The sequence below is a fragment of the Mesocricetus auratus genome, unplaced genomic scaffold, assembly GCF_017639785.1.
Source record: "Mesocricetus auratus isolate SY011 unplaced genomic scaffold, BCM_Maur_2.0 Super-Scaffold_100014, whole genome shotgun sequence".
NCBI classification, from domain to species: domain Eukaryota; kingdom Metazoa; phylum Chordata; class Mammalia; order Rodentia; family Cricetidae; genus Mesocricetus; species Mesocricetus auratus.
Genome location: NW_024429197.1, coordinates 19,736,491 through 19,764,035, shown reverse-complemented (window position 1 = coordinate 19,764,035; position 27,545 = coordinate 19,736,491). Strand labels below are relative to the sequence as shown.

Genomic DNA, 27,545 nt, shown 5'->3' with positions numbered 1-27,545 from the left:
CTTGTTTTTGTGTTTGTGACAGGGTACCTCTGGGTAGCTCAGGCTGACCTCAAACCCATGACTCCAACCCCCACACCTCCCGAGTGACATAGGCATATGTCATCAAACTTGGCGCCCTCTTGTTTTGTTGGAGAAAAGATCTTGGTGGCCCCTGGTGGGCTCTTCCTGCCTCAACCTTCTAAATTCCCTAGATTCCGGAATTGCAGCACCTGTTCTGGCTCTAGCACCTGGCCCTTTAAAACTCCCACAAGCCTGCCCTCTATCCCTCCGACTCAGCCCTGTGATGGGAAAGTTGAGTCAAAGGCATGCTCCAAGATGCCGGAGTTAAGTGTGCAAAGGTAAACAAAACTGATGGGGGAGGAGGCTATGGCTCAGCAGGTAAAGGTGCTTGCCTAAAATTCTGAGCATCTTGAATTCAATCCCCAGGACTCAGGATGGAAGCAGGGTTGCCCTCTGACCTCCACTTGTGCTTGCAATCTCAGTTCTGGGAAGCAGGAAGAACTCTAGTTTGAGGCAGAGGTCTGGGGTAGTGCTGAGTATTGGAGGGGCAGGGAGCTGGGTACTGAGTAAGGGAGGGGCAGAGGTCTGGGGTAGTGCTGAGTATTGGAGGGGCAGGGAGCTGGGTACTGAGTAAGGGAGGGGCAGAGGTCTGGGGTACTGAGTATTGGAGGGGCAGGGAGCTGGGGTACTGAGTAAGGGAGGGGCAGGGAGCTGGGGTACTGAGTAAGGGAGGGGCAGAGGTCTGGGGTACTGAGTATTGGAGGGGGCAGAGGTCTCCGGTGCTGAGTATGGGAGGGGGCGGAGGTGGAAGGGGTTGGAAGTCCGGGCACTGCTCAGTATAGAAGGGGCAGAGGTCTGGGGTACTTCCGGGTGGGTCAGGAGCTCTCTGCTGGTAGATCATCTGTATAGATGAGAAAAGAAACAAGCATACACCAGGTTCTTCTAGCTTGGGCAATTGAGTGAATGGGGAGGGCTGTTGAGTCTGCCTATGCTGGGAACTGAGTATACAAGAAGGAACGTGACCTACCTAGCCGGGCCCCTAACAGAGCTTGCATTCCAGATGGATGAGTGCATGGTAGATTCCTGTTGCACGTCTGGGAAGGTCATGAGCTGAGCACACAAAGAATGGAGGAGGCTCCTGGGAACGTGGCTGAGGAGGAGATGCTGTAGCTTAGAACGGAAGGCTGGGAAGCCAGGCCCTGATGAGGCTAGGCCTAGTGCGAAGCTCTCTTCCCTGTCAAGATGAAAGGACCAATGTAGCTTGGCAAAGGCAAAAGGGTTTTCAGTTGCTTAAGCTGGCCTCCTGACCCTCCTGCCTCCGCTTCCCAAGTGCTGGGATCACACATATGCACCTGGCTCCTTGATCAAACCTTCAGGCAAGAAGTCTGGGTGTGGTTCTGAGGACCCAGAGGAAACACCTATAGTGTTGGATGTACCACGCCAGGGACCCAGGAAGGAGGCATGAGGAGAGGCTTCATAAGTTTGATGGCCTGGGTTTCTCTCTGGATGGGTTGCTCTCATTCAGGCGTGCGTGAGTGCGAGGGGCGAGCCGTCTGCATGGTTGCTCATCCAGACCAGATGAGGAGAGACCAGAGAAGTCAGACAGCAGAGAGAGAATGCAGGGCCTATGGGAAAAGGGAAGGGGCGATGGCATCACCTGAAGGTTCTGCTAAAGCACAAGCTATGGAGCTCCAGGTGCCCCACCCCCAGCTTCTAACTCAGTGGGTTTAAGGTTGAGGCCTGCTGATTTCACTTTTGACCATTCCCTGGTGATTAGATGCTGACTCAGAGACCATGATATTTCACAGCAGGGAGGAGGGCCCAGCACCCAAGGATAAACAGGGCCATATGGAGCAGTGGTTCTCAGCCTGCATGTTGCCACCCCTTGACCCCCTTTGAGGGGTCAAACAATCCTTTCACAGGGGTGGCATGTCAGATATCCTACATATCAGACCTTTACTGCTGTAAAGGATGGCTAGGGCAGGAACAGGTTGTGTAGGGAAACTATGGTGTGATATCACTTGATACCCATCCTCCCTAGGATGTTAGAAGCCCAGGGGTGTTCGGTCTCCATGGTCTTTCCCACACTAGCCCTGCCTAGGTTCGGTAGGCAATAATTGTAGTTAACTGGAAAAAGGACTGAATTCACAGAAGAGGAAGTTTGGGAATGCTCCATAAAGGCTAGCAGGATCCGAACTCAGTATCCTTTACCATAATTTCCCCAGAAAACTGAGGTCATCAGCCAGGAGCTGCTTCAACCCCCATTCTCTGTTCCTTTATTTCCTTAAGGGAGAGATGATAGTTAACAGCACCATGCCCCACTGGCTAGCCCAGTCCCTCCTTGAGCACCAGACCCCACCCCTTTCTGTGCCTCTAGGTTTGTTCACTCTCTCTGCGGCCTTCCTTCTCTTTCTTTCAATTGGCAATCTCCTATGGCAACAATACCAATTTGCTGTGTCCTGAGATGGATTCCAGGGAATCTACTTGTTACCACTGCTACTGTAGCCATGTCTCTGGGAATTCCTGATCTCCATCACTGGCCCTCTGGTGAGTCCATGTCTACCCTTTGGTGATCCCCAAACCTATGCGGCCATTGTTTCATCCAACCGAAATTTCTGTAGCTAACATCTTATGCTATTGTGCTAGCAATGGGATACAATGGCAGACAGAATGTTGTCTTATCCATGCCAAGTGCACACTCTCCCTCAGAGCTATACCCCATGGAGACAGTGACTGGAACTTGGTGTGGGTCCTAGTCTAGGGTGACAGATGTACTAGAACCAACAAAGGTGCCAACTGCAAAGGACACCAGAACTGTCATGAGAAATCTTCTTCAGGGAACAGTGATCCTAAAAGGTGTTTAAAGAAGTACTGAAGTCGGGGGAGACAGCTCTGTTAATAAAATGCTGGTTTTACAAGCGGGAGGACTGGAGTTTGACCCACAGAACGTATGTAAAAAGGCATGGTGGCCTGTGTTTGTGATCCCTGTGCTGGGGAGGTAAAGGCAGATGGATGCCTGGCTAGTCTAGCCTAATCATAAAGCCCCAAGCCAAGAAAACACTGTGGACAGTACCTGAGGAATGACACCCAAGAGGACCTCTGACCACACATGCACATGTACACACACACACACCACACACACACACACACACACACACACACACACAGTTCAGGAGAGGTCATTATTTTGATCTAAGCTCCTGAATTGAGCTCCAACTGTCTAGGGAAAATGTAAAAAATGGATCACTCATGCTAAAGGCCCATATTACTAAATTGAAACTAAGATTTTTTTTGTGTGTGTGCCTAATAATTCGGATTTAAAGAGACAACAGCTGAATTTCTCAAACATGCTAGTTAATCCTTACACAAAATAGCTGAGGTAAGCTGAGGGTAATCAATCAGCTGTCCCCCAACTGTCTCCTTGTCTCTGCCGTACATGGACAATTAATTTTGTTCTGCTTTTCTTTCTTTCTTTTTTTTTTTTAGTTTTTCGAGACAGGGTTTCTCTGTGGCTTTGGAGGCTGTTCTGGAACTAGCTCTTGTAGACCAGGCTGGCTTTGAACTCACAGAGATCGGCCTGCCTCTGCCTCCTGAGTGCTGGGATTAAAGCCGTGCGCCACCTTGCACCACCACCGCCCAGCTGTTCTGCTTTTCTTAACCCTTTTCTGTCTACAGAAGCAAAGTATTGTGTTCAGCATAGCATTCTATTTTATGGAACCAAGTGCTGTCTGACTTTAGAGCCAAAAACAAAACCAATGGAGACAGATAAGCTAAATTGCTGTGAAATGTCCAGGCCAAGGCATTGGAAGAATGAGAACGAAGCTGACCACTGCGGTCCACACCTGTTTCCCTGCAGCTTCCCCGTCACTCAGGGGCTCGAACAAAAACCATGCACAGGGATGGGTAGGTGTGGATGTGGTGGTGTGCCCAGTGCATAATCGGTTCTCACAGTCGAACGGGGAAATGGAAGTGTTTACCTCCTGGTAGCCTGGTGAGCTGCAGGATAGAGTCTGTATGTTCTTGTGAAAGCTGCATAAACACTAAGGAGATTTAATGGGTGCTAAGCAGTTAAGTTTAAGGAGGAAGTCGGGCGTTGGTAGCACATGCCTTTAATCCCAGCACTCGGGAGGCAGAGGCAGGCAGGTCTCTGTGAGTTCAAGGCCACCCTGGTCTACAGATCGAGTTCCAGGACAGGCTCCAAAACAATACAGAGAAACTCTGTCTCAAAAAACAAAACAAAAAAGCTTAAAGAGGTTTCCAACTTAGCTTGCTTGTTTTTAAGAGTAGCCTGAAACTACCTGGCTAAGAATGATCTTTGTCAGGGTGAAAACACAAGGCTCACCTCAATGGAGATCAAAGATGGTTTATTCTGTCTCAGATGGTGGGCATCCGAGGGACTGCTCCTTATGATGATGTCCCCTTGAAAAGCTGTGTACCGTTCCGTCTGACCCAGGAATGGGGTATGGATAAGTCTATGGGATTTTTGCCCCTGGTTCTTGCACTTGCCAAACACTAAGCAGTTACTCAGCCTCTCGAGTCTAGGGTCCCTCCCCCTGCACAGAGGTGATGATGCTACACACTCTACCTGTTGAGAGGATTCAGTGAAATGATGTGTGCAAGCTTAATAAATGCCAGCGATGGCTATTATTAGCATTAGTGTAGGCAGCGTGAGAGTAAGAGCAAGGAGATAGTTAAGTTTCAGCCCACGCTTGCTGGCTTTCGTGACTTGGCTCGGTTCTCCAGGCTGAGAATAGTGCCTAGCTTGTAGGTGACACTACATTGTGTTACGGATTTGTGTCATTATTTTCAAATAATAGTACTAGAGAAATGTTTCTGCAACTGTCGTGCTCTGAAGAGATGTTACAGGAAGTCTATGAGGTCTCAACTCTGCTTTGCAGTTTTCTATTGTGACATGGGTAGGAACACACACACAGACACACATACAGACACACACAGGGAAACACACCCAGGACATATACATACGCAGGAGACACACTGCCTTCCTCCCCCACTCTTCGAAGGTTTAGCCTTATTTATCTGCTCACAGAAACCTTGAAAATGCTACATTGTAATAACCAACCGTTAACTTGGCGCTGTGGGGAGGTTTATCTCTAGTCTCTCATCTTATTTCTGTTTTAGTGATGATGCAATCAAGGCCAAGAACTAGAAAATGGCTTACCCAGCTAATACATGGCTTAGTTTCTTCTGGACATCTGTTTGGGGAATTTGATCACTGCCCGCTTCATTTCCTATCTTAGACTTACTTTATTTCATATGTGCGAGCGCTTTGCCTGCACGTATGTATGACACAGAGGTCAGTAACTGCCAAGACTGGTGTTTGTGAACTGCCATGTAAATGCTGAGAATCAAACCCCAGTCTTTTGGCAGAGCAGCAAGTGCTCTTAACTGCCGAGCCCTGCCCCAGCCCCTTACTTCATTTCCATCTTCTAAAATACTGCTTTCTCTTATTGTTTAGTTTATTCATGAGTTTTTACTCATATTATTGTGTGTGTGTTTGATGTATACGGGGGTGCACACATGTGACGGTCAGGACAGTGTTGTAGAGTCAGCTCTCTCCTTCCAGATTCTTATGGGTTCTGAGGACTTAAGTCAGGTCATTAGGCTTGCACGGCAAGCACTTTCCACCCCGAGCCACCTCCCCTGACTCCTCTGTCATTGTTCATTTATTTAGTCTGTCTTTTCATGGTGCTGAAATGAGAGCCTGTGCTTGCTAAGCTATTTTCTGGCATAAATACAGATAGGTGTGGTGGTGCACACCTGTAGGATCCCAGCCTAAAAGGAAGATCCAAGAATGCAGGGCCATCCTTGGCTGCATGAGTTCAAGGACAGCCTGGGCTACAGTTACATGAGGCCCTTAATAAAATAAAATAAAGTAAAACATAAAAGTACAGCTCTCAGCCGGGTGATGGTGGCGCACTCCTTTAATCCCAAGCACTCGGGAGGCAGAGGCAGGTGGATCTCTGTGAGTTCGAGACCAAGCCTAGTCTACCGAGGGAGTTCCAGGACAGGCTCCAAAACAGTACAGAGAAACCCTGTCTTGAGGGGAAAAAAAAGTACAGCTCTTTATCACTTTCTCTGGGAAGCCTTTCCCAATTATCACCTTTGTGTAAATTATGTTTCCCTTTCCCTTTGCCTGAGAGCCCCATCTGTGGCACTTAACTCCATAAGCCTTGGTAACAGATGGATGTAATCAATTACCCAGTAATTGCCATGAGACTGAGTCACAGGGAAAGGTGATGCCTTATTTGTTTTGGTAGCCTAGGTCCAGCCTGGGTCTAGCCTGGGTCTCTTCCAGCAAGACAATAGCAGTAATGAATTCCTTTACCCATATCCTTGATGGCTAAACATGATTTTTGCAGGCTAGTTCTAGCTTTTAATAGTCTGGTTCTTGGTCATGCTACACACTTAATGCCAGTTTCAGATCTGGAAATTAATGGTGGCTCATTCTCAATCATTTTCTAACTAACTGTAAAGGCTTCCTCTCCTCAGTGTGACTGGGGAAGGACTTCTACTGACTACTTGCTTTTATACCCCTCTAGTGCTGGGATTAAAGATGTGAGCTATAATTCTCTTTTAGACTGATTCATTCTTGTGTAGATCCGGGTGACCTTGAACTCAGAGAGATCTGTCTACCTCTTAATCCTGAGTCCTAGGATTAAAGGTGTGTGCCACCACCTCCTAGCTTCTGGCTGCTGGGATTAAAAGTGTGTTGCTGACTTTGCTTTGTGAATCCTCAGGTAAGCTTTAATAAATCATAAATAATATCACCACACCAGATTTCTCCCTAACCCCACAATGATTTCCTCTATCAAGATTTCTCTTTCCTTGTTCTCCCTTTCTGTCCCTCCCCCAACTCAACCATCCTGTTCCCTCATGTTCTCCTCCCCTCTCCTCTTCATCCCTTCCTCTCCTTTCCCCTCCCAGTTTACCCAGGAGATCTTATCTATTTCCCTTCCCCAGGGGCATTCATGCTTGTCTCTCTTAGGATCCTTCTCACCTAGCTTCTCAGGGGTTATGGATTGTAGCCGGGTTATCCTTTTATGTCTAATATCCATTTATGAGTGAGTACATACTTACATACACTTATGAATGAGTACATACTATGTTTGTCTTTCTGGGTCTGGGTTACCTCACTCCGGATGTTTTTTTTCTAGTTCTATCCATTTGCCTGCCAATTTCAAGATGTCCTTGGCTTTTACTGATAAGTAATACTCATTTGTGTAAATGTACCACATTTTCTTTATCCATTTTTCGGGTGAGGTCATCTAGGTTGTTTCCAGGTTCTGGCTATTACAAATAATGCTGCTATCAAAGACCCTGACATTAACCCACACATCTATGAACACCTGATTTTTGACAAAGAAGCAAAATTGTACAGTGGAAAAAGAAAGCATCTTCAACAAATGATGCTGGCATAACTGGATGCCAACATGTAAAAGAATGCAAATAGATTCATATCTGTTGTCATGCAGAAAACTCAAGTCCAAGTGGATCAAGACCTCAACATAAATTCAGTTACACTGAACCTGATAGAAGTAAAAGTGGGAAGTAGCCTTGAACACATTGACACAGGAGACCACTTCCTATATATAACACCAGTAGCACAGACAGTGAGATGGACAATTAATAAATGGGACCTCCTGAAACTGACAGGCTTCTGTAAGGCAAAGGACATGGTAAATAAGACAAAATGGCAGCCTACAGAATGGAAAAAGATCCTCACCATCCCCACATCTGATAGAGAGCTGATCTCCAAAACATAAAAAGAACTCGAGAAACTAGGCATCAAAATACCAAATAATCCAATTTTAAAAAGGGGTACATGCTAAACAGAGAATTCTCAACAGAAGAAACTCAAATGGCCAAAAACAATTTAAGGAATTGCTCAACATCCTTAGCTACCAGGGAAATGCAAATCAAAATGACTCTGAGGTACCATCTTACACTTGTCAGAATGGCTAACACTCATGACAGCTTATGCTGGAGAGGATGTGGAGAAAGGGAAACACTCCTCCTCTGCTGGTGAGAGTGCAAACTTGTACAGCCATTTTGGAAATCAGTATGGTGATTTCTCAGAAAATTGGGAATCAATCTACCTAAGACCCAGCAATACCACTTTTGGGCATATACCCAAAGGATGCTCATTCATACCACTATGCTCATTTTAATAAGATTCTGGGAATTGAACCTATAGCCTTGTACATGTGAGACAAGCCTTCTACAACTAAGCTACATCCCCAGTCTGGTGTTTCCAATTTTACACACACACTCTCACAACTATATATAACCTAAGTAATATTCTTATATGTATATTACGTTTTTGAGACAGGGTCCTACTGCACGCTATGCTGTCAAACTCCAATCCTTCCGACTCAAACTTCTAAGTGTTGAGGGTATAGTCGGTAGAGTCCTGTGTCATCACACCTGGATAGAATCAGGGCTCAAATTTTGAGTCACAGATGCTCAGCACATTGTTTGAACAGCACGTTTTTAGGTATAATAGAAGTTCTGAACTGAAGAAGCTGGGAAGGTGTGATTATGATTATGAATGTTGGTGAGATACTTCAGATGACTGGGTGGTCTGGGATGACTTCTGTGAGGGATCAAATATTATATAAATGATCTTTTTGGTTTGGTTTGGGGTGACAGAGTTTCTCTGTGTAGCCCTGGATATCCTGGAATTTGCTCTGTACATCAAGCTAGTCTGAACTCAGATATCCACCTTCTTCTGCCTTCCCAGTGCTGGGATTAAAGGCATGCACCACCACTACCACCAGGCTTTTTTGTTTGTCTTGGTTTTGGTTTTTTGAGACAGGATTTCTGTGTAACCTTGGCTGTCCTGAAACTCACTCTGTAGACCAGGTGGACCTTGAACTCACAGAGATCCAACTGCCTTTGCCTCCAGAGTGCTGGGATTAAAGGTGTGTGCCACCAGACCCATTAATACTTCTAGATTTAATACAAATCACCAGATACTACTCCATGAGGTAAGGAAGAACTCTGTTTTGTATACCATGGTAACCATGGCATTTAGCATATAATTAGAGAAAGCTCTGATTAGCCATTTATTGGAATGAATTGGTATATAAATACACATATTTCCTCATTTGTTAAACAAGTGTCAAAGGAGTATTTGTCCACCTTTTGGTAATTTCTGGTTTTGGTGTCTATAAGGACAGAAAGATGGTTCCTGGCATTTAGGGATTAAAGGATAATGGTAAATTCCACATTTTATAATCCCAAGAGATGACGTGACTTTTGAAATGGTTTGCCAAGCCTTCATGTAAGTGTAAAGTCAATGATTAAAATTCATTACCCAAACCTAAACATTTTTTTTTGAGACAGCGTTTCTCTGTGTAGTTTTGGCAGTCCTGGAACTGCCAAACCACCACCAACCACCACCCAGCCTCCAAACCTAAATCCAGCACTTGAGTGGCAGGAGGCAGAGGATCTCAGTGAGTTTGAGGCCAGCCCAGTCTACAAAGCTACACAGAGAAATCCTGTCTTGAAAAACAAACAAAGCCGGGCGGTGGTGGTGCACGCCTTTAATCCCAGCACTCGGGAGGCAGAGGCAGGCAGATGGATCTCTGTGAGTTCGAGGTCGGGCTGGACTGACAGCCTCCAAAACAATACAGAGAAACCCAGTCTTGTGAAACAAACAAAAAAAAAAAAAGAAAGAAAAGAAAAAAAACAAAAGTTTCTACATAGAAACAAAAACATTGTATCACATGCATATACACGTGCATGGACTTTCTGTGTGCTGCCATGAGTTGCCATGAGATGCTCTGCAAGTAAGGCCCTCACTAGATGTAGCTCCTTGCCCTTAAACCACAATCATTAGCCCAAATAAACCTTTTTTCTTTTCTTCCTCTTTTTGTACCTTACAGCGCAAACTAATTGCAGGAGTGTCACTAGAACAAAAACAGAGGGGATGGTTAGATTTTGTTTGATTAAAGCTTTGCCAAGATTTGCTCATCTTTTCAGAACAATTTCATCACACTCACTATGTCTTTCCTCCTCCCCACCCAGACACGGTTTCTCTGTGTAGTGCTGGCTGTCCTGGAATTCACTATGGTTGACCAGGCTGGCCTTGAACTCAGAGACCGACTTGCCTCTGTGAGGATTAAAGGCATGCGTCACCAATCACACCACTATTTTCTAATGGCCATCACAATCCAACCTCAAGATTATGTGTTCTCAAAACTTCAGTATAGGCCGGGCGGTGGTGGTGCACGCCTTTAATCCCAGCACTCGGGAGGCAGAGGCAGGTGGATCTCTGTGAGTTTGAGACCAGTCTGGTCTACAAGAGCTAATTCCAGAACAGCCTCCAAAATCACAGAGAAACCCTGTCTCGAAAAAAACAAAAACAAAAAACAAACAAAAAGCAAGCAAGCAAAAAAAAAAAACCACAAAACAGCAAACTTCAGTATGCCTTGTGTATTAAGCTTAATCGTTTGGCGGACCACCTATTAACTGTAATTTAGAATTCCTTTGTGTAGAAGTAGGCATTTTGTGGCTGTTTTTAACATTATGGTTGTGTGTGCATCCCATTTGGGATGATGGGTGTTGGGGTGGACCGTTCTCAATCCATGTAGTGTGGAAAGAGCATCTTCCGCAGGTGTGAGCGGCCGGTCCTCCGAACGCCAGGGGGCGCTGTGGCGCCTCACAGCCACTCCAGGTCACTCTCGTGTGGCCGCCCCGCCTCGGGCCCCCGGGCGGAGTGGGCGGGCACGACTGCGCCCAGGTCGCAAGGCGCCCTTCGACCAGCCGCGCCCGGGGCGGGCGGGTATAAATGGAGCGGTGGCTGCTCCAGCCGCCTCTCTCCGCCCCGGGTCGCAGCAGCCTGTGCTGCGTTCGGGCTCAGCAAGCCTGAAGCAAAAAGGAAAAAACTTAAAAAAAATACAAAAAAGCCCTTAAAAACTCAAAAAAAAAATAAGGAAGAAAGAAAAAGAAAAAAAGCAAAAGAAGAAGAAAAAGAACGAGACAGCGAGTCGTCCTGGGAGCCCGCGGGGAAGTGACTTTCGCACGTTTCCGGCCTGCCTGTCTGTCCGCATCAGTCCGTCTGGTGGTGAGCCGCCCCCGGCCTCACGGCCCGCCTCCGCACGCCTCTGCGCCGCGTGGCAGCCCCGCGCCCCGGCCGGCTGCACCACGTGTCCGGCTGCCCTTCGCCGGCACCCGCAAAGATTTGGTTTCCCCCTTCCCGGGCCGCTGTAACTGTAAACCGCCGGGAGCCCGGGGCCTATATTTATCGAGAAACGCGTGTCCCCAAGGCCACCGAGAGCGCAGCATCTGTCTGCCTCTTGAAAAAAAAATTGCCTCCTTTGCTAGGGGACTCCCTACTTTAATTTCATATTTTTAAGCTCCAAGCTAGGACAGCTGGAGAGTGCAAACTCCAGGAGAGGGCCATATTGTTTTTGAAAGCCTTTTGTCTTGGGGTTTTTGCGGTTCCGTTGCAAGTCGTTCCCGCACACCCGTCCCGCCTGCTTCTGCCTCTCTCGGCGTCTCTGGTGCCACCTGTGCGCTGCGGCGCGGGCCACGACTCTTCGGAGCCCCTTTTGTCCTGCAGTGGGCCCTGTAAGAAGTCCTGGCGGGGCTCGGGGTTGTGGGGGCTGGGGAGATGAACGCTGCAGCCAGCAGCTACCCCATGGCCTCCTTGTATGTGGGCGACCTGCACTCGGATGTCACCGAAGCCATGCTATATGAAAAGTTCAGTCCTGCGGGGCCTGTGCTGTCCATCCGGGTCTGCCGCGATATGATCACCCGCCGATCTCTGGGTTATGCCTACGTCAACTTCCAGCAGCCTGCTGACGGTGAGTTGCAGCGGTGTCTACAGTCGGGAGATTCCAGGGGACCTTAGGAGTCCTGTAGCGGAGGCTGAGCTGGCAAGGGCTGACTCGGGAGGAACGTGACAGCATGTTGCCAGAGAAACCATACGGGAAGCAAGATAAGGTGGTTAAGAGCCGGACTTGTGGTCATGACCCCGGCTTCCAGTCTTGCTTCTAACCTGATGACCTTGGGCTACTGAGTGGGGGTTGGAATCCAGGAGATTGTATGTAAATCGGGACCTGGATAAAGTGACTAGTCCCACTCAAGCAGAAGTAGGGCTGTTGTAGACCCTGGCATCGACTGGCACTCACTGGATTGAAACAGTACCCTCTGAAAGTGTAGGTTGCAAAAGCTGCTGGCCCTCCCTGCGCCTTAACCTGGATTGAGTCTTGATTTTTTGTTGATTAGGGATGGCTGTAGGGCAGTGGGAATTTCCTGACTAGTCTTGGGAGGCCTTGCTAGTGCCACCAGCAGCTTCTACCAGGCCAGCCCCCACCCCCACTCCCCTGTCATTTGCCTGTCACCTGTGAACGATGCTTGTCAAAACCCTTGTGAAGGAAAGGGACTGTATCAAGTTTGGGGCTCCCAGTGCAGTGCTCTGCCATCCTAGATGGAGCAGTAGGGACTGCAGGCAAGCCACAGATAAGCCCAGGAAACCTAATCGGGAGCTGCATGTGACTCCAGATTAAAATGGAGCAACTGCAGAGACCACAGCTCAGGGAAGGGGGCAGGACACCAGGAAAGGCTCTCTAGGCCTTGTCCATGAGGCAAAGACTCTTTTACCCCCAGGTTGCAGCTGAGGCCAGGGAATTGGTCTAGTTGACATGGTTTTTTTTTTTTTTTTTTTTTACGAGACAGAGTTTCTCTATTGTTTTGGAGGCCTCAAACTCGGAGATCCATCCGCCTGCCTCTGCCTCCTGAGTGCTGGGATTAAAGGCGTGCGCCACCCCCCCCCCCACATGGTTTTTTGTTGTTTTGTTTTGGTTTTTCGAGACAGGGTTTCTCTGTATTGTTTTCGAGGCTGTCCTGGAACTCGATTGGTAGACCAGGCTGGCCTCGAACTTGCAGAGATCTGCCTGCCTCTGCCTCCCGAGTGCTGGGATTAAAGGCGTGCACCAACACCACCCGGCTTACATGGGTATTTCTATCGAGTACATAGACACTAGTACTAGTGCCTGACCATGAGGGCGTAAAAAGGGGGCTTTTTTAGTGGGGGAGTGATGGAGTCACTTAGCTGTTGCCTGCTCTTTTGACTTCTGAACAGGTTGTGTGTGTGTCTGAGATAGCAGAAGCCGTTGGTCGTGTGTGTCTGCCAACACATACCACTGTAGGACTTCTCCCGGCTATAAATAAGCCTGATTTGTCGGCTTACCAACTCCACTCGTGTTGTCTGAAATAGATCAGGAATTGTGTTGGGATGGGCTCACTGCTAGTATCAAGGAATAGTTTGCAGACTTAGGGGCAAGCTTCTACTTTCACTGATCTGTCTTGGCTGATTAGATAGTTGAATTTGTTTTGGGGAGCTTTTCCTTGGCAATGCTCAAGAGACCCCCTACTAGGCTTATTGCTAGTCCCTGCCCTTTGAAGTTAGAGGGGTAAGGTGCGGAATATGCTTGCCTACTTTTGAGTTGTTTTTGAGACAGGATCTCTCTACATAGTCCTGGCTGCCCTGGAACTCACTACTTAATTAATGTAGACCAGGCTGGCCTTTGTTGTGTGGCAACATTTCCTGAGGGGACAGCACACACATCTACTCACCCCAGATAAGGGCCCCTGACAGACCAAAGTATGGATGCCAGTGACGTCCAGCACAAACCAATGAGCTTTATTGGGATTTCTTAGATGTGGGTGAGTCTGTTACATTGCCAAAGCCCACCCCAGTGGGAGTGATGGCTCACAAAGCTGGGAACCTGGAGCACATTGCTTAGACTTGCAGGAAGTTCAACAGGTTGGATAGTGTCCTTTCCAGGTTGTATTGTTTTGGAGGCTGTCCTGGAACGCACTCTGTAGCCCAGGCTGACCTCGAACTCAGAGATCCACCTGCCTCTGCCTCCAGAGTGCTGGGATTAAAGGCGTGTGCCACCAACACCTGGTGCTCTTTAACGGTTTTTTTTTTTTTTTTTGGTTTTTCAAGACAGGGTTTCTCTGTGGCTTTGGAGGCTTTCCTGGAACTAGCTCTTGTAGACCAGGCTGGCTTTGAACTCACAGAGATCCACCTGCCTCTGCCTCCCAAGTACTGGGATTAAAGGCGTGCACCACCAACGCCCAGCTTTAAAGGTCTTAATAGCTTTTCTTGTAGGCATCTTGGCAGCTCAGCATTTTTTTTTGCAGGGAGTACCCTGGTGAATCTGATTAGTTTCAGGGACTTCCTGAAGCTATTTTGAATTGTTTTTACCTCCTTAGGGTGGAATGTTTTCATTTGGGGGGAGGTTTACATAGCACTGCTGGGATTAAGAGCCCTACTTTGACTGTTTGATAGAACTGAGGAATCTCATGTAGCTGTAGCCCAGGCTGGACTTGAACTTGTGACCTTCCTGTGCTGAGGTTTACTTTTGGTCCTTCATAATGCCTCTGGTGCCTGGTGGGCATGGTTGGGCAGCTCCCCAACCTATCAGAAGGAAGGACAGCTGAATTCCTAGGATGTCATGGAGTTCTGATTAACCCTTTGAAAGGTCTGTGCACAACAAGGCTGCAGGTCCTATATCTGTACTGTCTGTGCCCTTAGATAAAGGTGTGGCAGTTTACCCTGCCACAGCAATGTGGAGCACACCTCCATTTAGTTAAACATGTATGTATGTGGGGGGGCACTCTCTTATTTCCACAACTCAGGCAGTGGCAGGTGACTCTGAGTTCATGGTCTATGATTGAGTTCCCGGACAGCCAGGACTAGAGACCCTGTTTCAAATAAAACAAAAAGAAAATGTAAAAAGTCCGGCTTTCTGATGAACCACCTGGCTTAGTTGTCCTGAACATGACTATTTTGGCTCCTCACCTGTGTCAAGGTGGCCATTGGTGGGCAGCAAAGTCTCTTGAACATGAGCTTAGTCCATGGTAAGGACTCTGGTGCCCAGAGCCATTTTGGTTCCTTTTCTTTTTCTTGATCAGGCAGTAACAAACAGTTCTGTGATCTTTGTGGAATGGTGATAGTCATCTTAGTTGCTGTTTAGCGTTCTTAATTAAAATGTGTTCCTCTTCTACAGCTGAGAGAGCCTTGGACACCATGAACTTTGATGTGATTAAGGGAAAGCCAATCCGGATCATGTGGTCTCAGAGGGATCCCTCTTTGAGAAAGTCTGGTGTAGGGAATGTCTTCATCAAGAACCTGGACAAATCTATAGACAACAAGGCACTTTATGATACGTTTTCAGCCTTTGGAAACATCCTGTCCTGTAAGGTAAACACTGAATGATTTTAGCTGAATAATTCTGGATCTTAAAAACAAGATAAATACTATAGCTGGGTGTGGTATATTCAAGACTGACTAGGGAGGTCAAGGCCAGTTTGGGTATAGAAAGACTCAAAACAAGGTAGTGTCAAAGGGGGAGGGGTGCCTTAGACTATTGGTTATGATAATTTCTTAAATGCTGGAAGTGGAACGTCTTCCTCTTTAGTCCTGGGGTTAAATTTGGGGCCTCATGCATGTAAGGTAAGTATTCTACCACTTTTGTTTGAGGTTATTTATTAGCACATGTTAGTGACAGGTAATGTTTTCATTGTCAAATTTTTATGCATAATAATCTTAATGGTATACCCCCATTGCTTTTAGCTTGCTCCCAGTCTTATCCCTAGTTGTTGTTTTTGTGTGTTGTTTTGTTTTTCAAGACAGGGTTTCTCTGTATTGTTTTGGAGGCTGTCCTAGAGCTCTGCACTGTAGACCAGGCTGGCTCCCGAGTGTTGAGATTAGACGTGTGCCACCAATGCCTGGCTTATCCCTAGTTTTTTTTTTTTTTTTTTTTTTTTTTTTGGGTTTTATGAGACAGGGTTTCTCTGTATTGTTTTGGAGGCTGTTGGTCCAGCCCGGCCTGGAACTCACAGAGATCAGCCTGCCTCTGCCTCCCGAGTGCTGGGATTAAAGGCGTGCACCACTACCACCCGGCTTATCCCTAGTTCTTAACAAGCCTATTGCTGTTGTGTGTGTGTGTGACCCAATGCATATCATTAGGGTTGCTCACAACTCTCTCCCCCATCTCTGCATAAAGCCTCTGGGGTCCAGCAAGCTTTATCCCCAGCCCTCTTTATTTGAGACATCTAGCCAAGTTGCTGAGCTTTTTGATTGTCCTGATTCTCAACATCCTGAATAGCTGTTTGAGAGGTCTGCCATTAGGCAAATGCTCATCTACCAAGCAGGCTCCTACTCCCAGCCACAGCCTCATGTAACTGGAGGTTTTTTGAGACAGGGATATATATAACCCAGCTTGGCTTTTGTGTTTATTCTTCATGAATGTTCACACACCCCCCACATGCATATACCTTCGCTTTACCTACTTTTAGAAGCTTAGACAGTTTTCATTTGGGATAAGGGAGAGGAGAGGGCAGAAGCCCATTGTTTCTAGGAACCTTTACTTAAATGTTAGACATTGGTTAACTGTATTCTGTAGCCTTCACATGGTGGCTGTTTACATGTTCAACATGAGACTTGAATCACTTTGTGGGCTTGAAACAGTGTATCTTTCTGAGCACTTTAGTTTGTATGCCTAGATCCTGGGTTTGTTTCCCCCCTTTTTTGTGCTAATAGTTGAACCCAGGGCCTGGCCAATGCTGTGCCAGTCTCCAGCCTTCTGTCTTCTCTGAGATAATTCTTGTTTATTTATAAACAAATTGTGCTCATGGAGGTCAGAGGATGATTAGCAAGAGTCAGCTTGCTCCACCTTGTGGATCCCAGGGAATGAACTTGGGGCTTACGGAAACCACACACATACACACACTTTTCTTTTTGAAGCCACATCTCGTAATCTAGGCTGGACTCAAATGTCACATGTACTGTGGATGACCTTGAACCTCATCTGAGCTGTGACCTATCCCCACGTGCTGGTATTACAAGCATGTCACCACACTCTGCCAGATCCAAAAATAAAAGTGAATTTGAAAAAAAACTGGGCTTGGTAAGGGCTAGCTATACAAGAAAGGATCTCAGTTTGTCCACATAAAAGTGGACATGGCGGCATGCGTGTATAATACCAGTACTGGGGAGGCTGAAACAATTCAGGCTGATAAGAGATCCTGTAAACAAAAGACCCATCTCGGCTCACCTAGCCTCCAAACATGATTGATTTGGGATAGGCACAGGCTAACCATTTCTAAGTGAGCTGTGCCGAGTTAGCTCCCAGCTGGTCCGTCTGGCAGTGGTGCTCAGGTGGTCTGCCATTTCTTCAACAGGTGGTTTGTGATGAGAATGGCTCTAAGGGTTATGCCTTTGTCCACTTCGAGACCCAAGAGGCTGCCGACAAGGCCATCGAGAAGATGAATGGCATGCTCCTCAATGATCGCAAAGTGTGAGTGTCCCAGTCTGGAGCGACAACCATCGCATGAGCCAGCCATGGCCCCACCTCGGTATTAACTGGCACACACAAGGCGGCTACTGGTTCTCTCGGCCCAAGTGTGGCCTGCTCCTACCTCTCCACTCCAGGGCTGGTGAGTCTCCCTGCCCCAGCCATGGCAGCCCTTTTGACTCACCACGATCGGCTCCCTGCCCGAGCCATGGCCTGCCTGCTGCCTCTCCCTTAAAGGAAATTTACCTGTGGGTTTTGTGAGCATCAGCAACTGGGGCTGGGACAGCTCTGAGCCCACTCTGAACAGGGGTCTTGGCCAGCGGCAGAGTGGAGAGGCCCTGGGCTGACCAGGAGCTGGACACTACTAGCTATGTGACCATGGCTTTCCTTTGACTCAGGTCCACCTATGGGCCTTTTGCTAGTTTTTGGCACCAATTTATCCTCTCTAATTCTTCCTTCCTCTGAGCTGTAATTCACTGTATGCTTAGTTTGCATACAGTGAAAAATCCATCCCTTTGCAGATACACTGTAACATCTTGTCATTGCTGTGGGGTGGGGACAGAACTTAGCTGAACCAATTGGGGAAAATGAAAGTACTGTTACATAAGGGCTATTACAAACAACAATCACTTCTGCCCTTTGTGGTATGGAATGTCCAAGGCTGTGTTTATGCCTGTCTGTGTGTCGGGTGTGGAGCTCTTTTCCTGTTGGATACAACAGGAAAGCAAGGGTTACCTCTAATCGCAGCAATCTCACTGCTAGACTAACCACAGTTAACAGTTTGGTTTATATCCTTCCAGACATTTTCTATGCATTTACATAGATGCACAGAAATGAACGTTTTAAAAACATGGTCGGCAGGTTTCTTCATGAAGGCAGTGTGATGTGGTAGGAGTGGCCCTGGTCTCAACCAGAGCCCTGGGGCTGGTCCTTGCAGGATAGTCCTGTCTCTTCCTTTTTCTGCTGGGGACTTGGGGCATCTGAGCTTGTTCTCATGGTGGATGGGGTCCTCGTGTTTTAACCTCTCTTATCAGCCTTTAACCTACATTCCTTTGGGCCCCTGGAAATGATGCTTGTTCCTTCTGGGTAATTAATCACTGTTCTTCGTGGTTTCTTTGTAGGTTTGTGGGCAGATTCAAGTCTCGCAAAGAGCGGGAAGCTGAGCTCGGGGCCAAGGCCAAGGAGTTCACTAACGTTTACATCAAGAACTTTGGGGAGGAGGTGGATGATGGTCGCCTGAAAGAGCTCTTCAGCCAGTTTGGTGAGTCGAGTCTGTAGTGCCCTTGTACTGGCCATCAGCTCAGGAAGTACCCTGCCTTTGCTTCAGAAACAGGGCTCTTACCAGGGTCAGACGGGGAATAGCGTCCAGGCCTAAGATGAAGTCTTGTCTTCGTCTTAGCTCTGTCTGTTGTAAGGTTATCCTAGATGCTTGGTTGAGTCATGGTACCTCTTCCTGCCTCAGACCTATCTGGGCTCAGCCAGAAATTTCCTTCAGCTGAGTTACTGGCAAGAAGTCTTGGGATGTGATAGAGATGGTGTCACTAATAGTTCTGTCCTTTGGCAATAGGTAAAACTATGAGTGTCAAGGTGATGAGAGATCCCAGTGGGAAATCCAAAGGCTTTGGCTTTGTAAGTTACGAAAAACACGAGGATGCCAATAAGGTGAGTGTACTGTGAGGGTCAGGAAGAACCTATAGGTGCTACCTAGTGCATGGTAGAGCCCAGCAAGACTGGGTTGTGTATTGGTCCGGGTCATCAGCACAGATGCAGTCCAGTTTCATCACCCAGCATTTGATCATTAGATCACAGCATCTGCCCATGTTTATACAAATGCAGGGATGTAGTCTTCTCTCCTCCCTCTTTCTTTCTGCCCTCTGCACTCAAATCTTTCCCAGTCCTGCTGCTTGGTGCCGGTCTGGGGACAGGCGGTGCTACAGTAGAGCAGAGAATATCCAGACAGGTTTTCCATTTATCCTGGGGCCTGTCCCTACAGCTCTGCCACATTTCCTCCAGAGCAAGGAGGTGGGAATTAAGGACAAAAGGTGTGGGTAGTAATATGGTTAGATGCTAACCCTGCTTTCCAGGTGAGTGAGATCAGGGTAGCAGGCTTCAGAGATGGGATGAAGCAGATTTGCAGTCCAGTGGGATAGGCTTTTCTGGGTGTACTGGTCTCTGCTCCAGAAGACAGTGTCTCTGCACTTGCACTAAAGATGTACATTTTCTCTCTAGGCTGTGGAAGAAATGAATGGAAAAGAAATGGGCGGGAAAGCAATATTCGTAGGCCGTGCACAGAAAAAGGTAGAGCGCCAGGCTGAATTAAAACGGAAATTTGAGCAGCTGAAGCAGGAGCGTATTAGTCGGTACCAGGTGAGCTGGGCTGCTCTTCTTTTTCTACTTGTTTTGTTTTGAGTTTCTCTGTTGTTTTGGAGGCTGTCCTAGAACTTGCTCCGTAGACCAGGCTGCCAGGCTGTCCTTGAACTCACAGAGGTCCATCTGCCTCTGCCTCTGCCTCCAGAGTGCTGGGATTTAAAGGCGTGCGCCACCAGTGCCCAGCTGCTGGGCTGCTAAGAGGAGTTCACTATTGAGTGTTTGCAAAGTGCTTGCCCCCAGTGTTTTAGACCTCCCTTTGGGGCACTTGACACCCATACTTAACTCTCTACAAAGATCAGGGTTAAAGGTCGTGCCCTACCAGGTATGGCAATCACTGCTAAGCAGGGACAATGATCTCAGCCTCTCTGTTGTGTCTGCTTACTGCTCTTGGCTCTGGTCTGGCTTCCTTTTTCTTAACCCCTTTTGGAGTGAGAGTGATTGACCAGAGGAGGTGACAAGGTTGCATTGATGGCCCTAGCAGTTGCTCAATTTAGGATTGTACCAGAATCCTCTGCTGTTGTGGGTTTTTTTTTTTTTTGGCCTGGAAGAAGTAACAATGTAGCTTAGGCTGACCTTGAACTCTTAAAAACTCTTTAAAACACAACTCTCTTTAAAACACGCTGTGCCCCAGATCCGAAGTTCTCAGGTTTTGGTTTTGTGTTTTTGAGTCAGGGTCTTACTATATAGCCTAGGCTGGCTTCAAACACTCAATAGTCCCTCTATCTTGTAACCCAGGGTGTTGGGGTTACAGGCAAGGGTTTATGATTTCTGTGTTTTGGTTTTTTTCCCCCTACCCAAGACATGGTTTTCTGTATATCCCTGACTGTTTTGGAACTCACTCTGTAGACTGGGTTGGTTTCCAACTCAGATCTGCCTGCCTCTACCTCTGGAGTGCTGGGATTAAAGGTGTGCATCACTGCTACCCAGATTTATTCATTTATTTAGAGACAGGGTTTTCCTGTAGCTTTGGGGCTTGTCCTGGAGTTAACTGTAGATCAGGCTATCTCTGCCTCCAAAGTGCTGGGATTAAAGGCGTGTGCCCTTACCTCTCAGTGTGTCTACTCATTTAATTTTTGCAGACAAGCGTTTTAATTTGATAGGTTCCAAAGCATTTTCTGGGACCCACGTTTGGGAAATAGCTTTGTATACAGTTGTAACTAAAAGTGATCCCTTTCCCAGGGAGTGAATCTCTACATTAAGAACTTAGATGACACCATTGATGATGAGAAGTTAAGGAAAGAGTTTTCTCCTTTTGGATCGATCACCAGTGCTAAGGTGAGTGGGAGCTAAGTATGAGCATGTATGTTTGGTATGAGTATGTGTGTTTGGAAACAGAACATTCTGTTGATGGGTATTGATGTTCAGTTATTTGTGTTGGTGGTCCTGAGTACAGTGTTCAGCATACCCCTCCTTGCTTCAGATGCCCCCAGGGGTCATGCTCTGGAGAAGTATACTTGTGATGTATTGTCTACTTGGACTGGAGCTTGGAGTCTGACCCAGATCCTCCCTGTAGTTCCCACAGCACTCAAATCTTTCCCAGTCCTGCTGCTTGGTGCCGGTCTGGGGACAGGCGGTGCTACAGTAGAGCAGAGAATATCCAGACGGGCTTTCCGTTTGTCCTGGGGCCTGTCCCTACAACTCTGCCACACTTCCTCCTGAGGGTGTTTTAAAGAATTAACAGGCTCCATGTGAACCTGTGACAAAGTCTGGTTGGGTAGCCATGGTTATGAGGGTGTGATCTGTAGCATCGGGAATGTGACAGACTGGTGTCTCTAGAATGTGTGTGGCCTGACACAAGGTGCTGCTTGCCACAGTTGCCACTGGTAGTGAGAAAGACTGGGTGGCTAAATAGGATTGGCCCTGCCCTCCCTCTTAGTGTAAGTTGCTCTCAGGGTAGGGACATTGTACAAAGGGTGTTAACCATTTGTATGGTATGGTTTAAATTTTTGTTTTGAGGTAGGATCTTGATACATAGACCCAACTGGCCTTCAAACTCGGAGATCTACCTGCCTGTGTCTCCTGGGTGCTGGAATTAAGGTGTGTGCACCACATCCAGCCGAGGGTGTTGTATTTAAATGATAGCCCTTTCTCAGGGTGCTGGCAAGAAGGACCCTAGAGGGTGGAGTGGTTAGCCAGAGCACTGTGGTGGTGCTTTGGTCCTGGCGAACTCTGGTTTTCCCATTTTCCTCTGGGTGTCACTCACTTGACTGGCCTGTTGCAGAGTCCCCTTGCAGCAAGCAAAACTGTACCCCAAAGTCCCTGGTGCCATTTTCAAGATCATGGCAGGGCACTGTTCCATGGGTAGGACATTGATGATCTGGTAACACACTGACTTTGGGTTGATGGTGCCAACACTCAAAACACTCGGAAGTAATAAGGAAACAGTTGCTGTCTCTGTAGATTGCAAGGAGCAGCGGCTGTGTGCTATGTTTAGGCCTATAGTTTTTTTGTTTGTTTGTTTTTTGTTTTTCGAGACAGGGTTTCTCTGGCTTTGGAGGCTGTCCTGGAACTCGCTTGGTAGTCCAGGCTGGTCTCGAACTCACAGAGATCCGCCTGCCTCTGCCTCCCGAGTGCTGGGATTAAAGGCGTGCGCCACCAACGCCCGGCTAGGTCTATAGTTTTTGAGAAAGGGTTTCACAGCTGCTCTTGGTCTTCTGGGCCTCCTGCCTCTCCTAGTGCTGACCCAGTGCCTGTATGCGTGCGTCCCTTCCTTTTGGAAGCTGTGCCTTCCTCAGTGTTAGCTGCTGTCATTGTAGGTGATGTTAGAAGATGGACGAAGCAAAGGGTTTGGCTTTGTCTGCTTCTCATCTCCTGAAGAGGCGACCAAAGCAGTCACTGAGATGAACGGAAGGATCGTGGGCTCGAAGCCGCTGTACGTTGCCCTGGCCCAGAGGAAGGAAGAGCGGAAGGCTCACCTGACTAACCAGTACATGCAGCGTGTGGCTGGCATGAGAGCACTCCCTGCCAACGCCATCTTAAGTCAGTTCCAGCCTGCAGCTGGTGGCTACTTTGTGCCAGCAGTTCCTCAGGTGAGTGTGCCAGCTGTCTCTTCTGCAGCTGCGGGTGAGGGATTCGGGTACTGGTGTTCAAGTGAGGAGTTAACCTGTGATCACTAGCTATGTGGTCACAGAGATAGAGTAAGGCTGCCCCCTAACCGATCCTTTGGCTTTCCAGTGCAATGCCTTTCACCCGAATCTTTAGCCCAGGGCCGAGTAGTGAGGTGGGGGAGTCAGGACTATGGTGTGGGTGGGTTCCAGTTCTCAGTATTTGGGTGCTCTTATCCCCTCCAGGCTCAGGGAAGGCCTCCATATTACACGCCTAACCAGCTAGCACAGATGAGGCCTAATCCACGCTGGCAACAAGGCGGGAGACCTCAAGGTAGGTAGCAGGGGCCAGGGGTTTGCTCACCGGTTGGACCTGTCCAGTTCTGCTTCTGAAGCCCTGACTCTGGCTTGTCAGTGACCTGCTGTCGCTGTCTCTTCACCAGGCTTCCAAGGAATGCCAAGCGCTATACGGCAGTCTGGGCCTCGTCCAGCTCTTCGCCATCTGGCTCCAACTGGTAATGCTCCGGCCTCTCGTGGCCTTCCTACTACCGCTCAGAGAGTCGGTGAGCAAACTGGCCTGTAGGAGCATGGCCGGGGAGGAGGGAATCAGGATAGCTAGCTGTGCCCTGGCATGGTCAGGCTGGGACTTGTTTTCCAAAGTCCTGGTTCTGTCTCTTCTGGTATGCTTAGGCAGGTTCTTCATTCAGGAACAGTGACTGAGTGAGTCCTAGGTCTGTTGGTTACTCTGAACATTCTTTGCTCATTGGTGGCACATGAAGGGTTAACAAGAAGTGTTCTGTCAGACACTATCAGACAACCTGCTGATGAGGGGGTGGGGAAGAAGGAAACGTTTAGATTGTCATATTCTAGGTGTGCAAAAATTTGTATGGTGTCCCTTGGCCCTGTGAGAGACATGTGGTCATGTGTTGGAAATGCTTCCGTGGGGCGTGGCCAGTTGGACATCTGCTGCCAACACTGATGTGCATTTGCTGGTCTGTTGTAGGGTCTGAGTGCCCGGACCGCTTGGCTATGGACTTTGGTGGGGCTGGTGCCGCCCAGCAAGGGCTGACTGACAGCTGCCAGTCTGGAGGTGGTATTGGCTGCGCACAGATGGGGGAAAGCTGGGATTTGACGGGCCTTTGCCCAGGCTGACTAGCTTTAATCATGTTTGTTCTTCCTACAAGGTGTTCCCGCGGCTGTGCCAAACCTTGCACCTCGTGCCGCCGTTGCTGCCGCTGCTCCCAGGGCTGTGGCGCCATACAAATACGCGTCCAGTGTCCGCAGCCCTCACCCTACCGTTCAGCCCCTGCAGGTGAGGCCCACCACAGCCCTGGAGGGAGGCCTTTGTCCGTCCTGTTTAAAGATGCCTTCATTTCATTCCTCTTACCAGCTGCCGCACGCCTGTTCTGTCTCCCGTTGGTGGTTCAGACACTGGCCCTGATTAGTATTAGTAACAGTTCAGGAACACCAAGAAGCAACTGGTGCTTCCTGTCCCTTAGACACACCTGCCTGTCTCAGCTCTGTGAGCCTTGGTGATCACTGGCTGTTTTGCAAGTTAATGTGGAATATAAAGGCAATTAGGAACCTCTAACTTAGAAATAAAACTCAGCTTCAGGGGCTAGGGACAAATGACTCAGTTGGCAGTCTTGACAAGGCTCAAGACCACACTTTACAGTGTAAAGCATGAGGACCTGGGTTCAGACCCCAGGCACATGTGTTAAAAAAAAAGCTGGACCTGGTGGTATCAGACAGACTCTGGGACTTGCATGGAATAGCTAGCTAGTATAGATAACCAAAGTGACCTCCGGGTTCTGAGAAAGACTATATCTTAGAAAATAGGTGGTGAGTGTTGGAGAGACAGGCACATGCTACATACCACACACAGAAGGCTAGGCAGGGTGGCCCATCCTTGTAATGTCAGTATTGGAGAGGCAAAAACAGAGTCCCTGAGGCCAGCCAGCCTACTGGGCAGATTCCAGACCAGGGGGATTTTCTGTCAAAAAAACTTGGTGGGGTGGATCGTGCCTGAGGAACAAGACCCCTATCCCTTCCTAAATGTTGGGAGCTTGCTTTATTCACCTAAACTGTTTAGTTGCACTAAGTGTGTACTTCCACTAAGTATAACCAGTTTGACTCAGAACTTGGTAGTGGTTTGCTGGCCTGGGCCTTGTTTGCACAGATAGCAAAGACTATGAGCTGCTTTATGGATGAATCTTCGGTGTCTTTCTCCACATTCTCTAAAGTGGGAGTTTCTTAGAGCTCAATACTAATGTGTACGTTGTCTTTGACCTGTAAGGCCTTTTAGGGCTCTGAGCAATGTTACTGTTACATGTTATTAATCCTCAGGTAATTGGTTTTTATATATTATATAAGTATTTAAAATCTGAGCCGGGCGTTGGTGGCGCACGCCTTTAATCCCAGCACTCGGGAGGCAGAGGCAGGCGGATCTCTGTGAGTTCGAGGCCAGCCTGGTCTACAAGAGCTAGTTCCAGGACAGCCTCCAAAGCCACAGAGAAACCCTGTCTCAAAAAACCAAAAAAAAAACTCTGGTCCAGGCCCCAGAAAATAGGAATTTAGCCAGGATGTTGGCCTAGCCTGTAGTCTTGACTCTGGGGTGGTAGAGGCAAGAGGAAGGCTTAGGAGTTGAGGGTCAGCACTTAGCTATATACTGAGTTCAAGGCCAACCCAGGTTAAGAGACCACACGGAAAACCAAACATCTGATAAAATGATAATGAGGTATATTTAGGGATGTTTTGATTCTCATTCTGGCTCCTGGCTCATTTGTACTGGAGTAACATAAAGGAAAGTTTGTAGAGGATACATGTACAGTTTACTGTGAAACTTGCATATGCTTATAATTCCAGCCTTTGGAAGTTGGGGGCAAAGGGATCAAGAATTCAGGGCCAGCCAATACCACACAAAAAACACTGTTATGTTTCCTGTGGCCCGATCTTTACTGGAAGGGCTTGAGTTGTTAGGTGAGTGGCACACCAGCGAATCTCACCCAGCATGAAGGTTTGCTTGCCCAGAGGACCATGGCTTCTGTTAGCTTGTCATTGGAGGCTGGTTTTTATCCTTTGTACCATTCTGTTCCTTGCTGTCCTTCAGTTCTTTAAGCACAGGACAGCTACCTCCATTTACCGCTCCTTTTTCACATGGGTACGTGTTCAGATGTCCCGCTTGAATGTCTTCCTTAGTGCTGACCCCACTGCCTATCCTGGTTCACAGGCACCACAACCTGCAGTCCATGTCCAGGGGCAGGAGCCACTGACTGCCTCGATGCTGGCTGCAGCACCGCCCCAGGAACAGAAGCAGATGCTGGGTAAGTGTCCCAGGGCTTGCAGAAGGGTGTGGTGAGCCTGGTGCTGGTTTGGTTCACTGGGATTGAATTCTTGGTGGTGACGACAACTGTTCTGCCCACAGGGGAGCGTTTGTTCCCACTTATCCAAACAATGCATTCAAATCTGGCTGGAAAGATTACGGGAATGCTGCTGGAAATCGACAACTCTGAACTGCTGCACATGCTGGAGTCCCCTGAGTCTCTCCGTTCCAAGGTGAGCTGTTTTTCAGGCCCTGTGACGTCAGGGTGCTTAGAGAGGTCTGTTTAGGCAAAGGTCTACTGTTCTTGTGACCCCTCTCATGGCTGTCTGATTTGGGGTACTGCTGAAGGTGTCTGGAGAGGCCCAGGGATCCCCTACTCATCCACTAGGTCTGGGTGCCGGGAGAGACAAGTGACTCTAACATCACTGGGCACCCCGGTCTCTCACAGGTGGATGAAGCTGTGGCAGTCCTGCAGGCTCATCATGCCAAGAAAGAAGCTGCCCAGAAGGTGGGGGTGGGCACTGTTGCTGCTGCTGCTGCTACCTCTTAGACAAGGAAAAAGTAAGTTTGACAGTTTTTGCTTGGCTTGATTTTCTCCAGATAAGTTCTCACTATATGCTCCCGGCTGCCCTTAAATTCACTCAGCCTCCAGAATGCTGGGATTAGAGACGTAACACAGCATCTGTCTGTATTCCCAGCTCCCTGTGTTGCTCAGGCCAGAGGTCACTTGTTCCCAGTTGCTCATCTGAGCAACAAAGAGGGTCCAGTGCTCCCACCTAATAAACAGGATTCACTTTACTGGCCTGAAGTAGTGACAGAAAGAAACAGTTCTCACACTCATGATTACGCCATAAATCCTGCCTGCTCTCTGTACATACATATCTTTCTCGCTTGCCCTGAGGTTGGTGAGGTGTGTTCACTGCTCTGGGACTGCAGTGGGCAGAGGAGGGTGTTGATCCTGCAATCTGCTGGGAGAGCGGGCACACCTGATTGTATTTACGCAGTGACTTCTGAGAGCTGTGGCCTCTGCAGTTATGAGAATGACCTAGGACTAGTGGGTTCCTTTACTGAGGAAGGAGGACTGATGGACAAGTCAACTGTATGTGGGCAGCTAGCTGGTGCTAGTTGAGCATAACTGAACATGTTTTCTTATTTATCCTTTTTTTTTTAGGAGTCAGAAGCCAAATAACCCCTCATGGCATTCAGCTAAGATCTGAAGACTCTCTGGTTTGTCTGTGGACCTCCACACCAAGAACCACAAGTTGCAAATTCAATAGGTCATTTTGTATCAAAAGGTCACAATTATGAAGCATCTAGAATTTTTCAATTATAAGAGTATATTCTCTGGGTTCTACTATGGCCCAGGTGGTTAACTTTTTTTTCTATGTGGGTTCTGATTTTGCCCCTCCCCAGAAATTGGTTTTGATGTACCCAAGACTTTTAAGTTTCTCAATAAAGAAAATCTGTATAAAA

At 48.0% G+C, this 27,545-nt stretch overlaps 1 protein-coding gene, 1 long non-coding RNA gene and 2 other non-coding genes across 8 annotated transcripts; 3 read left to right on the top strand and 1 right to left on the bottom strand.

The window, feature by feature from the left end:
* Positions 1-252: 252 nt before the first annotated feature.
* Positions 253-27,545, top strand: Pabpc4 (poly(A) binding protein cytoplasmic 4). Of its 5 annotated transcripts, none has more exons than XM_040756717.1 (16): positions 253-338; positions 15,048-15,241; positions 17,224-17,339; positions 18,458-18,597; positions 18,904-18,998; positions 19,566-19,703; positions 20,886-20,981; positions 22,463-22,735; positions 22,997-23,084; positions 23,194-23,313; positions 23,754-23,840; positions 23,935-24,062; positions 25,980-26,073; positions 26,175-26,305; positions 26,521-26,633; positions 27,244-27,545. In XM_040756717.1, exons 2-15 carry the CDS (start codon positions 15,068-15,070, stop codon positions 26,620-26,622), a joined length of 1,782 nt encoding a protein of 593 aa, XP_040612651.1. In that variant the 5' UTR covers positions 253-338; positions 15,048-15,067; the 3' UTR covers positions 26,623-26,633; positions 27,244-27,545. The 5 variants fall into 5 exon arrangements, with proteins under 5 accessions (XP_040612651.1, XP_040612648.1, XP_040612647.1 ...); XM_040756714.1 differs by lacking the exon at positions 253-338 and adding an exon at positions 10,767-11,831 and having other exon boundaries at positions 23,194-23,265; XM_040756713.1 differs by lacking the exon at positions 253-338 and adding an exon at positions 10,767-11,831.
* On the bottom strand, positions 767-1,803 carry LOC110343592. Its single transcript, XR_002385877.2, has 3 exons — positions 1,353-1,803; positions 1,028-1,234; positions 767-901 (listed from the first exon to the last, which is right to left on the bottom strand). It is a non-coding gene; the product is annotated as an uncharacterized LOC110343592 (long non-coding RNA).
* On the top strand, positions 19,213-19,342 carry LOC121144191. Its single transcript, XR_005881515.1, has one exon. It is a non-coding gene; the product is annotated as a small nucleolar RNA SNORA55 (small nucleolar RNA).
* On the top strand, positions 21,228-21,357 carry LOC121144192. Its single transcript, XR_005881516.1, has one exon. It is a non-coding gene; the product is annotated as a small nucleolar RNA SNORA55 (small nucleolar RNA).

Bases quoted from the DNA above. Each gene is read 5' to 3' on its own strand.
- Pabpc4 (XM_040756713.1), top strand. From the start codon at position 11,639: ATGAACGCTGCAGCCAGCAGCTACCCCATGGCCTCCTTGTATGTGGGC. The intron at 11,832-15,047 runs GTGAGTTGCAGC...CCTCTTCTACAG, and splicing joins CTTCCAGCAGCCTGCTGACG to CTGAGAGAGCCTTGGACACC. The intron at 19,704-20,885 runs GTGAGCTGGGCT...TCCCTTTCCCAG, and splicing joins AGCGTATTAGTCGGTACCAG to GGAGTGAATCTCTACATTAA.